The 12,500-nt window shown below is 45.7% G+C and overlaps 2 protein-coding genes across 4 annotated transcripts in view; one reads left to right on the top strand and one right to left on the bottom strand.

The window, feature by feature from the left end:
* The window catches only part of LOC116036424 (bromodomain-containing protein DDB_G0280777-like), a 1,700,590-nt gene that overhangs the window by 571,419 nt on the left and 1,116,671 nt on the right, over nt 1–12,500 (top strand). The window lies entirely within an intron of this gene.
* st6gal1 (ST6 beta-galactosamide alpha-2,6-sialyltranferase 1) overlaps nt 153–12,500 on the bottom strand; it is a 39,127-nt gene continuing 26,779 nt past the window's right edge. For all 3 annotated transcript variants that reach the window (XM_031320560.2, XM_031320562.2, XM_031320561.2), the window contains exon 9: nt 153–499. In XM_031320560.2, coding sequence (XP_031176420.1) covers nt 228–499 — 272 coding nt within the window. In that variant the 3' untranslated portion in view covers nt 153–227. The remainder of the gene's footprint in view (nt 500–12,500) is intronic.

Here is a 12,500-nt window from a genome sequence, read left to right as displayed (position 1 = left end):
GTGTGTCTGTGTGTACAGCATGAAATATTTAAAGTGAGTGGCACGGCGTTCCTTTTTGTTTCGGCAGTGAGAATGAAGTGTTCATGCATCTGTCCTATTGTTTACATGTTTGTGTGTGTGTGTGTGTGTGTGTGTGTGTGTGTGTGTGTGTGTGTGTGTGTGTGTGTGTGTGTGTGTGTGTGAGTGTGTGTGTGTACTTTGCTTCTGTATTTCCCGGTGCCCGGTGGTCAGTGTTTGGGTAACCCTCCAGCCCCCTGGGTGCAGTTGAGCTTCCTGAACCCAGGCAGGGTGACTCGTCCGTGGGTGTAGATGTCCCGGTCGGAGCCCTGGTTCATCCGTTTGACCAGGTTCTTCTCGTACAGCAGAGGGTGGTAGGCGCCGAGCGTGCAGGCCGCGTCGTAGAAGCGCTGGTAGTAATGGCAGAGCTCCGTCTTCCTGCGGGACGGCAGGAACTCGTACACGTGCACCGTGTCACACAGCGACATCATCAGGACCGTTCCTGGGCGGGACACAAAGGAGAGAACACGGTATATAGACCTTTCACGTGTTTGGAAACTAATATGATGCGAGCAAAGTTTGATGCTTTTTTTTTAATGTTTTTGTAATTTTTAAAGTATTTAAAAAATTTTTTTTTTTGCTTTTTTAAAATGTTTTTGGCCCTTTCTTCTCCCTTCTTTGCTCTCTGCTAACACTACGACTCCGGGTCCAAAATTAGCACCATCTATCAGCCAAATGCTGGTAAAATATGCAAGTGGCTGTGTGCATTCATGTCCTAGTAATGCTTGTTATTAACTTAGCTCTGGGGAACTTATTCCCCGGAGTCCTTATGTTTTTTTAGGGTGGCACCTAAATTATGGTTGCAGCTGTCGCCGTGCTACTGCTCCGCGCCCTGCTACGTCCTGCTACACCCTGCTATGTCCTGCTACACCCTGCTATGTCCTGCTACACCCTGCTATGTCCTGCTACACCCTGCTATGTCCTGCTACACCCTGCTATGCCCTGCTACACCCTGCTACACCCTGCTATGTCCTGCTACACCCTGCTATGTCCTGCTATGTCCTGCTACACCCTGCTACACCCTGCTATGTCCTGCTACACCCTGCTATGTCCTGCTATGTCCTGCTACACCCTGCTATGTCCTGCTACACCCTGCTATGTCCTGCTACACCCTGCTATGCCCTGCTACACCCTGCTACACCCTGCTATGTCCTGCTACACCCTGCTATGTCCTGCTATGTCCTGCTACACCCTGCTATGTCCTGCTACACCCTGCTATGTCCTGCTATGTCCTGCTACACCCTGCTATGTCCTGCTACACCCTGCTATGTCCTGCTATGTCCTGCTACACCCTGCTATGTCCTGCTACACCCTGCTATGTCCTGCTACACCCTGCTACATCCTGCTACGTCCTGCTACACCCTGCTATACCCTGCTACACCCTGCTATGTCCTGCTACACCCTGCTACATCCTGCTACATCCTGCTACACCCTGCTACATCCTGCTACATCCTGCTACACCCTGCTATACCCTGCTACATCCTGCTACATCCTGCTACACCCTGCTATGTCCTGCTACACCCTGCTACATCCTGCTACATCCTGCTATGCCCTGCTACATGACTTTATATGCATTTACTTTTATACTATACAATATTTACTCTGTTTTCTGCCCCCCTCTCTCTCGTGCTGCTCAGCATGGAGCAGTGCCTGGCAGAGGGCCAATGGCTTGGGGCAGTCTTTTCTGAAACAGACTCAGCTATGAAAGAAGTACAATCAGCAGAAACAAATTGCTTAGTCAACAAGAAGTACAGTCCCTCCCTCTGTATGCTCAGCTATAAAAACCCTGAGGTTTCTTTGTCCGTGGACACTCTCACAGACTGCCATGTCACTCTGTCAGACTGTCTCCTTCTTTTGCAAAAGAATAAAGAAAATAACTTAGATAACGCCAGTGTGTCAGACAATCTTAGTTTCCAGCTTCATCACCGAACACCAAAGAGATTTTCCACAACATCAGGGAGGCTGGTGACCTTACAGGATGTGGTAAAGTTAGTGAATGGAATCTGGCCTGATGGGAAACATTTGGTCAGGTGGCGTAAATGATTAAAAAATAACCTTTAAGCTGAGTGAAGGTCCATTCTCTCTGTGTATAAAACAAATGATTAACGGAGAGGTTCAGTTGTTTTCTTCAGAAAATACTCAGGTCTTTTGATTTCATGTTATGCTATTATAATAAAGCACATAACTATAAAGAAGTTATTTCCCCTCTGCAATAAGCATCACCAACAAGGCTCTGGACCCCCACCGACACGACTCATAATTGAAATTGAATGAATTGAAAATCATTGAAATAAACCAGCATTTGGGTCACTGCAACCCAGCACATGTTCTGTCCTATAGATGATAAGCAGTCGGGTAAGAGTTGGGTTAGTTTTAATAATAAGAAATACACAACTGTTTGGATTGTTTCCAGTTTTTAAAGTGTGAGGATGTTCTTTACTTTTAATACTTTAACTACATTTTCCTGTTGATACTTACACACTTTTACTGAAGTAACATTTTCAATGCAGGACTTTTACTGTAACAGAGTTATAAATACTCTGTCAAACAAACACAGGACTTTCACCCAGGAGAGCGGGGTTCGCATCCCGCTTGTCACGCTTGCTATAGTCGCTTTTTATTTTCCTCCCGCGTGTCACGGAACCGTACGCCCACCCACGACCTTTTCCTTAACATAACTGCGTCAAAAGGGAGCCAATAGTCCCGACCAAGCGCGTTTACTTATAGCGCTAAAGGAGACTTTTAGCGTCAATAAGAACAATAAAGGCACCTGACCAAGCGTCCAGATTTTACGAGATGAGTGTGAGAACCTGTTGGACAGGCACACACACACAAACACACACAGAGACACACTCACACACTGACACACACGCACACAGACACGCACACACACACACACACACACACACACACACACACAGAGTCAGACGCATACCCATTTTTATGATGTTGTGAGGACCAATGACTGGCAGCACCCTTTCTGAGGTCTAGAGACATGATTTTAACTGCTAAAATTATATTTCACGTGAACACAAAAATGATTAAAATAAAACCTGAATCTTTTCCACACACACACACTCACACAGACACACAATCAACATTTTTGTCGCTTTCGCTTTCAAAAACAAAAAATATCTTTTAAAAAAAATGTCACTTGTATGAGTTTATCATTTTTTTTGCGGCAGTTATTTTTCTCCTGTTGTGTCTTGATGTTAGAAAGCGAGACTGAACCGTCCAACGTCCAGAGAATCTCATGAGGACATCATACAGAGTTGATATGTTACAACAGCTCAACATTCTCTGTTTCTTTATACTGCTATGATGTTGAATTTAATTATCTACTTTCAGTAAGTTAAAGAAACAATAAAGAAACGCTCACAGATGTAATAGCAATGATACATGTTTATTATTTGATTAAAATGACAGAAACAAGAGAGAATCAGAAACATTAACCACTTTATATTTGAAGGAAAAAAGATACCTGTCTACAATTATTACTTATTAAAATTTGGATGCAGATGAAATCAGATCAAATCTATGAAGAGCTATATATGAAGACTTGTTTAAGACAACAACAACCTGTGTGACTATCACAGAGCTGCTGTTTCTGTCTTACATGGGGAACAGCAGATGACCACTGAAGGTGTTGTGGTGATTTACGTTGTCAAACACCAAACAGTTAACCACCAGACGCACAGACACAACGTCTCCCACCTCCAGCAACAGCGTAACGCCTTTAGAAGTAGTCATCCAACCGGCTGCCTGATTCTGGTATGCCAAGAAAACATGCTCAGAGTTCTTGACCAACCCAGCACCTGAAGCGTGGCTGCCGTCTCCAATTGCAGCGACCGTCCACTCAAAGTTGTACACTCCTCTCACCGGGGCAGTGAACATACCTGTTGGATGTTTGTTTTTATCATTTTAAATGGAAAATGAAAAAAGTGTTTGAACAGCAACATACAAGTGAAATATATTAGGGATGCACAATATATCACATCTCTGAAACTGGTCCAGTATTAAACCAGAACCAAGCTGTAATGTAACCCTACAGGACTAATGTTCAGCAGCAGTTAGAGTCACTAAAAGTTCTGTTGTTGCTGCTGACAGACTCAGATTATTATTATTATAAGTGTCTGACAACATTATGGGATGGATCCCTACAGAGATAGACCTTTTAGTTAAAGAGTCTTCGTTCGTCTTTCCACTGTGAGTGGCCGTGGGAAAGGGTCCAAGCTTTGATTCACCTGCAACCAGCAGAGAGGCTGAGAACGCAACCTGTCGGACTGAGAGAGAGAGAGAGAGAGACAGAGGGAGAAACAGAGAGACAGAGAGAGAGAAAGAGAGGGGAGAGAGAGAGAGAGAGAGATTTTTTTTTGATTTTTACAAAAACAGTTTTACATATTTATCATGTGTGCATGTTCACAATGAAATAAAGTGCTAATGCATTAAAATCTCAGTATTTGATTTTAAAAGAATATTAAAACACCAACGCTGCTTAAAAGCATCAATGTCTCCAATGTGTTTATAAAACCTGAAATCTAACCAGAGTCTGGCCCTGATGTTACAGAGCCAGACTGTCCTGGTCTCCTGCCCCTCTCTGTTCTGATGTTACAGAGCCAGACTGTCCTGGTCTCCTGCCCCTCTCTGTTCTGATGTTACAGAGCCAGACTGTCCTGGCCTCCTGCCCCTCTCTGTTCTGATGTTACAGAGCCAGACTGTCCTGGTCTCCTGCCCCTCTCTGTTCTGATGTTACAGAGCCAGACTGTCCTGGTCTCCTGCCCCTCTCTGTTCTGATGTTACAGAGCCAGACTGCCCTGGTCTCCTGCCCCTCTCTGTTCTGATGTTACAGAGCCAGACTGTCCTGGTCTCCTGCCCCTCTCTGTTCTGATGTTACAGAGCCAGACTGTCCTGGCCTCCTGCCCCTCTCTGTTCTGATGTTACAGAGCCAGACTGTCCTGGTCTCCTGTCCCTCTCTGTTCTCCACCCTGTACTTTCTGCTTACATAAATCGCCATTTTAGCTTCACCTGAAAGGTAGTTCAGGAGCTGCCATTTTTCTTTTTGTGCCTTCTTGTAGGCAGCTCCCATAATAAAAACCCTCTCAGTAAAAACTACATTATAAAGACTAAAAACCAATGTTAAAAGAGAGAAGAACTCTGTGAGTCTCTTCCACTCAGTGAACATGTGGTCCACAGTCTCTCTCGGAGGTTACAGAAAAGGCCCTGGCTAAGAACAGCTGGGTTAAGAACAGAGATAAAAGCATTGGAGGCGACAGCACCATGTAAAATCCTCCACTGGAGGTCAGCGGTCCGTTTTTTGAGGAGAGGCTTGTAGAAAACTCTCCACTGGGGACGAGGATGTCCCCCCCCCCCCCAACCTGTCATTCCAGACAGTGGGGGGTCTGCCACTCAGTCCTTTTTTGTTTATTGTTTTCACACAGTTCTGGTACAATGTTGCTTTGTCTGCTCCGTGCAGGGTGAGTTTTCCCGGGCTACTGACAGCTAGCAGGGGGCCGGTCTCCTCTCCAAACTCTGGGCTCAGGTGGATCTCTGGGAACGGGTCTGTGGGATCTGGCCTAGCCTCTCCCCGGCTGTACTCCATGAGGAGTCTCCTCTCTCTGCCGCTCAGTTTTTGTGTCCATAAGGCCAGGAGTCTTTGTGTGACCCGGATAGAGGTCATTCCCAGGAGAGAGCCCAGAGCCCCGGCCCCCGATAGTTCAGGCCCTGCTGCCTCCACCAGCTGCTGCAGGCTCAGAGTCCCGGATCGGTTCAGGGCTGCCAGCAGCCCGGGCACCCCGCTGCAGATGTCCAGTCTGCTCCCGTTGATCAAAGGCTCCTTCAACAACCAGTGCAGAGAGTTAGACCCATCACTCAATGTACAGTTAAAAAGGGCCCAAGATTTAAAAACGCCCTGATAAAAAGGAGGAAACCCACTTAACTTTAAAAATTTAGGATCAGTTAAAAACAGAGCAGCGTCCAGCCCCAGTTTATTCACATGTCTGAGGATACAGCTGGTCACGTTCCTCCACACCAAGTCAGGCGGCCCTGTCAGAAACTTTTGAATAAACAGTAGCCTGAAGGTGGCCGTTCTGCTGGCCAGGTGGACAAGGCCCTGTCCCCCCTCCTCTCTTGATAAAAACAGCACCCCCTGTGGCACCCAGTGTAGACCCCCCTCCAAAAAAATCTACCATCTTCCGCTGTATCTGAGCCAGTAGACCTGACGGGGGGTCCACACAAGCTAAACAGTGCCACAAAAGGGATGCAACAAGGTTATTTAAGACTAAAACTCTACCTCTATATGACATCTGAGGGAGTAGCCACTTCCATTTATTCATTTTGTTTTCAATTTTTTCCATGACGGTCTCCCAGTTTCTCCGCACCATGACCTCATTACCGAGGAATATACCGAGGTATTTCAGGCCGTCTCTTTTCCAGGCCAGATGTTGGGGGAGAACCGGGAGACCGTCATGCCATTCACCAACAGCGAGGGCTTCACCTTTTTTCCAGTTCATCCTCGCTGCGGATAAAATGTTAAAACCAGAAACAGTGTTTTCTAAAACGTCTAACTCATGCTGGCTCTTAATAAAAACAATGACGTCATCAGCATAAGCAGATAAAACCATGTTCTCATTAAAACCAGGTAAAATCAGACCTTCAATGTTGTTGCGTAGTCTGCAGAGGAGGGGTTCTAGGGAGAGTGCGTAGAGCATCCCGGACAGAGCACAGCCCTGCCGGACGCCTCTACACACTCTAAAAGGAGCACACAGACTGCCGTTAAACTTCAGCACACTCTCAACCTCACTGTACAACACCTTGATCTTGGCTATGAAACCAGCGCTGAACCCAAACTTCCCCATTACTTTCCAGAGGAAGCTGTGTTCAACGCGGTCAAAAGCCTTTTCCTGGTCCAGAGAAATCAGACCAGTGTTAAACCCCAACAAGCTGGAGACCTCCAAAACATCACGAATAAGGTGGACATTGTCCACCATGGACCTGCCGGGCACACAGTAGGTCTGGTCCCGATGGATGACCTGCTCCATAGCTCTCCCCAGCCTGGAGGCAAAGACTTTGGACAGAAGCTTGTAATCCACACAGAGCAAAGACACAGGGCGCCAGTTTTTAATGTCCTGCAGGTTGCCTTTTTTTGGTAGCAGCGTAACCACCGCCCTGCGGCAGGACATGGGCATGGAGCCAGAGGACAGACTTTCATTAAAAACATCTAAAACATCATGTGCTAAAATGTCCCAGAAGGCTTTAAAAAACTCAACTGTGAGGCCATCAATGCCTGGGGCACGTCTCCCCTGCATACTCTGCAGGGCAGCGTGGACCTCCTGCAACTGTGTGGGCGCTTCCAGACAGGAGTTGGTCTCCGCAGAGACCTGAGGTAGCCCACTCAGGAACTCCTCTTGCAGAGCCTCCTGCTCCTCATACTCGCTTGAGTAGAGGGAGGAGTAGAACTCTAGGGCTCGCCTTCTGATCTGCCTCGGCTCCATGATCTCCTGCCCTGTGTCTGAAAGCAGTGTGTGGATTACCCGCCTCTGTCCATTCTTCCTCTCCAGGCCGAAGAAGAAGCTAGAGGGAGCATCCATCTCCGAGATGGTCTGGAATCGGGACCTGACCAGTGCACCCTGTACTTTAACGTCCAGCAGGTCGGCTAAAGCTAGCTTTTTGATTTTGAGGACTTCAAAATGTCCTCGATCTCCTGTGGACTCACTTAATTTTCCTAGTTCCACTATATCACTCTCCAGGTCCTGCATAGATCTGGTGATGTCACGTGTGACGTTGAGGGTGTGCTGTTGACATAGAAGCTTGATTTCTGTCTTACCATGGTCCCACCACTGCCTAAGACTGCTAAAATCACCCTTTCTCTGTCTAAAAATATCCCAAAAATAAATAAGGACCTCTCTAAATTTTTTGTCAGAAGTTAAAACCGAGTTAAAATGCCAGTAGGCACTTTTCGGCTTCACATCCCTAATAAAAACATGACATAAAACCAAAGAGTGATCAGTAAAAACAGCAGGAACAATATTACACACTTTAAAAATATTAAAATGTTGTTTAAAACAATAAATACGATCTAATCTGGCTGAGGAGATCCTACTCTCTCTGAGGTGGGACCATGTGTACTGTCGGCAGTCTGCATCCATCCTTCTCCATACATCCACCAGGCCATGGGTGGAGACCAGCCGCCCCAGAGCATGCTGGGAAGCTGGATGCGGCTCTGCATGATTACGATCTAAAAATCATTTTCAGTACAGTTAAAATCCCCACCCAAGAATAAAAAATCCTCCGATGCACAGTCATTTAAAACCCCACCTACCTTTTCTAAAAAGATCTTTCTCTCTGCACCGGTTGTTGGGGCGTACAGGTTAATAAAAACAGCCGTAAAATGATCAAACCGAGCTTTGACTAAAAGCAGCCTCCCCTCGATAAAATGCTTGACCTCCAGTGAGAGCGGAGAGAAAGCTGTGGAGAAGAGGAAGCCCACTCCTCCACTCAGAGAAGAGCCATGGCTCAGGATGGCTTCCCCCCCCCACTCTCTCCTCCAGTCGGCCTCGTTGCTGCTGTCACTGGGCGTCTCTTTATTCTTATGGTTTCATAAATACTGGCTCTTTTTGTTACATTTCTGGCTCCATTTACATTTAAACTCCCAACTTTAAAAACATCCATATTAAGTGAGATGTTAAAAGCAAAAATAATAAACAATTAATTAATTAACATTGGAGCATAATCCATCATCAAGACGTATTTGTTTTTTTGCTTTAAGCACAAGTTTCTCCAGTCTAAAACCCTCTTGGACTGTGATTTCAGACACTTCTTTTTGGCTGTTATGAAATCTGACTGAGGAGCAGAACAGAACCAAGTCTGGAAAAAACTCTTCTATTTTTACACCCTGCTGGTTTTTCGTTTGTTTTAGGAAACTTTAATTTTATCAGCAGCATAGAGCTGTCTTTGCTGACTGCTGCTGAAGTTGGGAACTTCACTCTCATCCGACACACATTCATCACTCTCACTGCCCTCCGTGCAGACCTTCCTCACACTCTCCTCACTCACTCTGCTTGTCTTAGCTTCACTGGAGCTATCTTTTGCTTTCCTCCTGCATTTAGCAGCAGTTTTAGATTTAACTGCTGCCTCCACCTCCTCCATCACTTCCTCCTCCACTACCTCCTCCATCACTTCCTCCTCCACTACCTCCTCCATCACTTCCTCCTCCACTACCTCCTCCACCTGTTCACTCCACCTTACACTTTGTTCACCCGTGTCATTTACCGTTTCATTCTCTCTCTCTCTCTGTGACATTCTCTCTCACACCACTCACACTAACAACCAGTGGGTCTGGTCAGACACGGCATCACCACGCCGCAGTGCAGCACGCGGAGCGTCCGCCCCCCCTCGCTCCCCCGAGGGTACCGGGGGGCGGCCCCGCCTCGGCACCAGCAGCCCCTCCCGGACCGGGAGGATTCGGATCACCTCGTCTCGGGCAGGCCCTCACCGTGTGTCCCACCTCTCCACAACCAAAACATTTCATCCCTGATGAAGTTGCAAAAATCACGTATTCATAATCTACCTTGACATGGAAGCGGAGGATTAGCTCCTCATTCCGATGGTTCAGTATCATATACAGCTGCCTCCGGTGAGACACGACGTGTTTCAGCAACGGAGATTTACATCCAGACAGGATCTTTTTAACGGGGGAGACTATCTTCCCGTGTCTGGACAACTCTCTGCTGAGGAAGCCATCAGAGATGAACGGTGGGACGTTTGACAGGACTACCTTGGTAGCTGGTAGTGTGAGCAGCAGCACCTGAACAAACATTTCATTCACGGTGATGCCCGCCTCGATGACTTGGTTCACCTTGTCCTCCCGGTCCAGGAAGATGACCACGGCGCCGTTCATCCGAGCGGCCGACTTAATACTACCGTGCCCGACCTTTTCCCCCACAGCTAAACTAATGTCCTCCACGCTACACGGGAAACTAGGACAGATCTTTACTCCATGTTTTCTAGTGAGCGTGGAGAACCCCTCTCCATTCACCATGGCGGCTGCACACGCCGACCGGAGAGACGCCGGCAGGAGACAAACCACCCAAATAAACCAAACTAACCACCAAAAAGTACTATAAATTAAATATAAAGTGACCTATACCATTAAACTAACCAAAACTAAATGAAATTATCAAAAACAACAAAAATAAAAGTAAGAAAAACTACAAAACGCTGCAGCTCACTCACACACACTCACACACTCAGCTCAGAGAGAGAGAGAGAGAGAGAGAGAGAGAGAGAGACACAGAGAGATAGAGAGAAAGAGAGGGGGGGAGAGAGAGAGAGAGAGAGCCAGAGAGAGAGAGAGAAAGAGAGGGGGGGAGAGAGAGAGAGAGAGAGAGACAGAGAGAAAGAGAGAGAGAGAGAAAGAGAGGGGGGGAGAGAGAGAGAGAGACAGAGAGAGAGAGAGAGAGAGAGAGAGAGAGAGAGAGAGAGAGGGGGGGGGAGAGGGAGAGAGAGAGACAGAGAGAGAGACAGACAGAGAAAGAGAGAGAGAGAGAGAGAGAGAGAGAGAGAGAGGGGGGGGGAGAGAGAGAGACAGAGAGAGAGAGACACACAGAGAGAGAGAGAAATGTTATTTTAAAAATCATCAAATATGGGCGCCCGGATAGCTCAGTTGGTAGAGCAGGCGCCCATATACAGACCTTTACTCCTCGACGCAGCGGGCCGTGGGTTCAACTCCGACCTGCGTCCCTCTGCTGCATGTCATTCCCCCTCTCTCTCCCCTTTCATGTCTTCATCTGTCCTGTCAATTAAAGGCCTAAAATGCCCAAAAAAGCAAATCATCAAATATTAAACTGATCATTTTGAGTCCTATGTAATCAAAGTGTTTAATTTACTACATTTCTAACAAGGTTTAGTATTTAGAAAGCAGGACATGAGTTTAAAATAAAAACAGAATATTTAATTGGCTTTTGAGAATGTTATAGTTATGGCAGCCGGCAGCAAGAACAATGATCAGAGAACAATACCTATCTGGTTGCTGTTGTTGCTTCAGGTTGTCCACTTCAGTCTTCAGCTGTACTTGTTCTGCAAAATCAGAGACAGATTCTTTAGACATTGCTCTAGAGCTGCAAAGATTAATGGACAACCTGATCTCTCACATTTTGCACTGACTGCTGCGTCTTGTGTAGACTGTTTACATATTTGTGCTCATCATCATATGTACATTGTATGTACTGGTGTTATTGTTGAATACATTGTGAATACATATTTCTACAATTGCATGTTTTTGTTGAGTTATTATTACACAAATAATCCATATTACAAAAACGGTACGTGCTCATTTCACGGAATTCTGTGAGACCAGGCTGATATTGGATTAGTCATTATTAAATTAATCTCAAACTATTGTGATAATCGATGAATCAGTTTGAGTCATTTTTATGAGAAAACAGGTAAACTCGTGTCAATGTCAGCTTGTTAAATATGAATATTGTTCTAGTTTATTCTCTCCTCTGTGACAGTAAACTGAATATCTTTGAGTTGTGGACAAAACAAGACATTTGAGGACGTCATCTTGGGCTTTTTGGGAAAAACTGATCCACATTTTAAACCATTTAGAGACTAAACAAATAATACATTTATCTAGAAAATAATCCACAGATTAATGCACAATGAAAATAATCGTTAGCTATCTGCAGCCCTACTTTGCTCCAATACATAGAAAAATACATATTTCTCTCCATTTGGATATCTCTGAACTGCTATGACATGATGTACAACAGATCATTACTGTACCTTGAGTCTGCAGGAATCTCATGTCAGCCTTCAGTTGCACCAACGAGGCGGTCATCTCTCTCAGCGCAGCGTAGATGTCTTGAGGAAAAGTCTGCTGACAATCTCTACATTCATTTGCGGAGACGTAGCCGAGCAGCAGCCACAGCGTAAAACTCACAAAGATCTTCATTCTGTTGTATTATGACTTAGTTTTCCCGTCAGGATGCTGCTTTATATAATATTATGTTGGATAATTTTTTATCAAGTTCTCCCAAAAGTTCGTTTTTACTTGCAAGTAGATCCAGTTTACACTCACAGCAAAGTACAGAAAGTGACTGAAGGTTGTTCACAACAGTGTCTTTTTAAAGGAGTTGGGAGTCCAGTTAGTTATTCGGCTCATAAAAAGGTTCATGCAAATCAGTAGCTTTCTAACACATAACTACATGAATAGAAAGTCGTTCCTGTTATTCAGTCAGGCTGTTTGATTTCAGGAAATGAGGGGGCGACCAGTTTGGTCAGGGAGGCTGATGACCTAATGTGGTAAAGTTAGTGAATGGAATTTGGCCTGATGATAAACAGATGGTCAGTTTGCGTACGTGACTGAGTGAAGGTCCATCCTTCCTGTGTATTAAACAAATGATTAACAGAGAGGTTCAGCTGTTTTCTTCAGAAAATACTCA

The sequence above is a fragment of the Sander lucioperca genome, chromosome 13 (genome assembly GCF_008315115.2).
Source record: "Sander lucioperca isolate FBNREF2018 chromosome 13, SLUC_FBN_1.2, whole genome shotgun sequence".
NCBI lineage: Eukaryota > Metazoa > Chordata > Actinopteri > Perciformes > Percidae > Sander > Sander lucioperca.
This window is presented reverse-complemented; position numbering and strand designations above follow the sequence as displayed.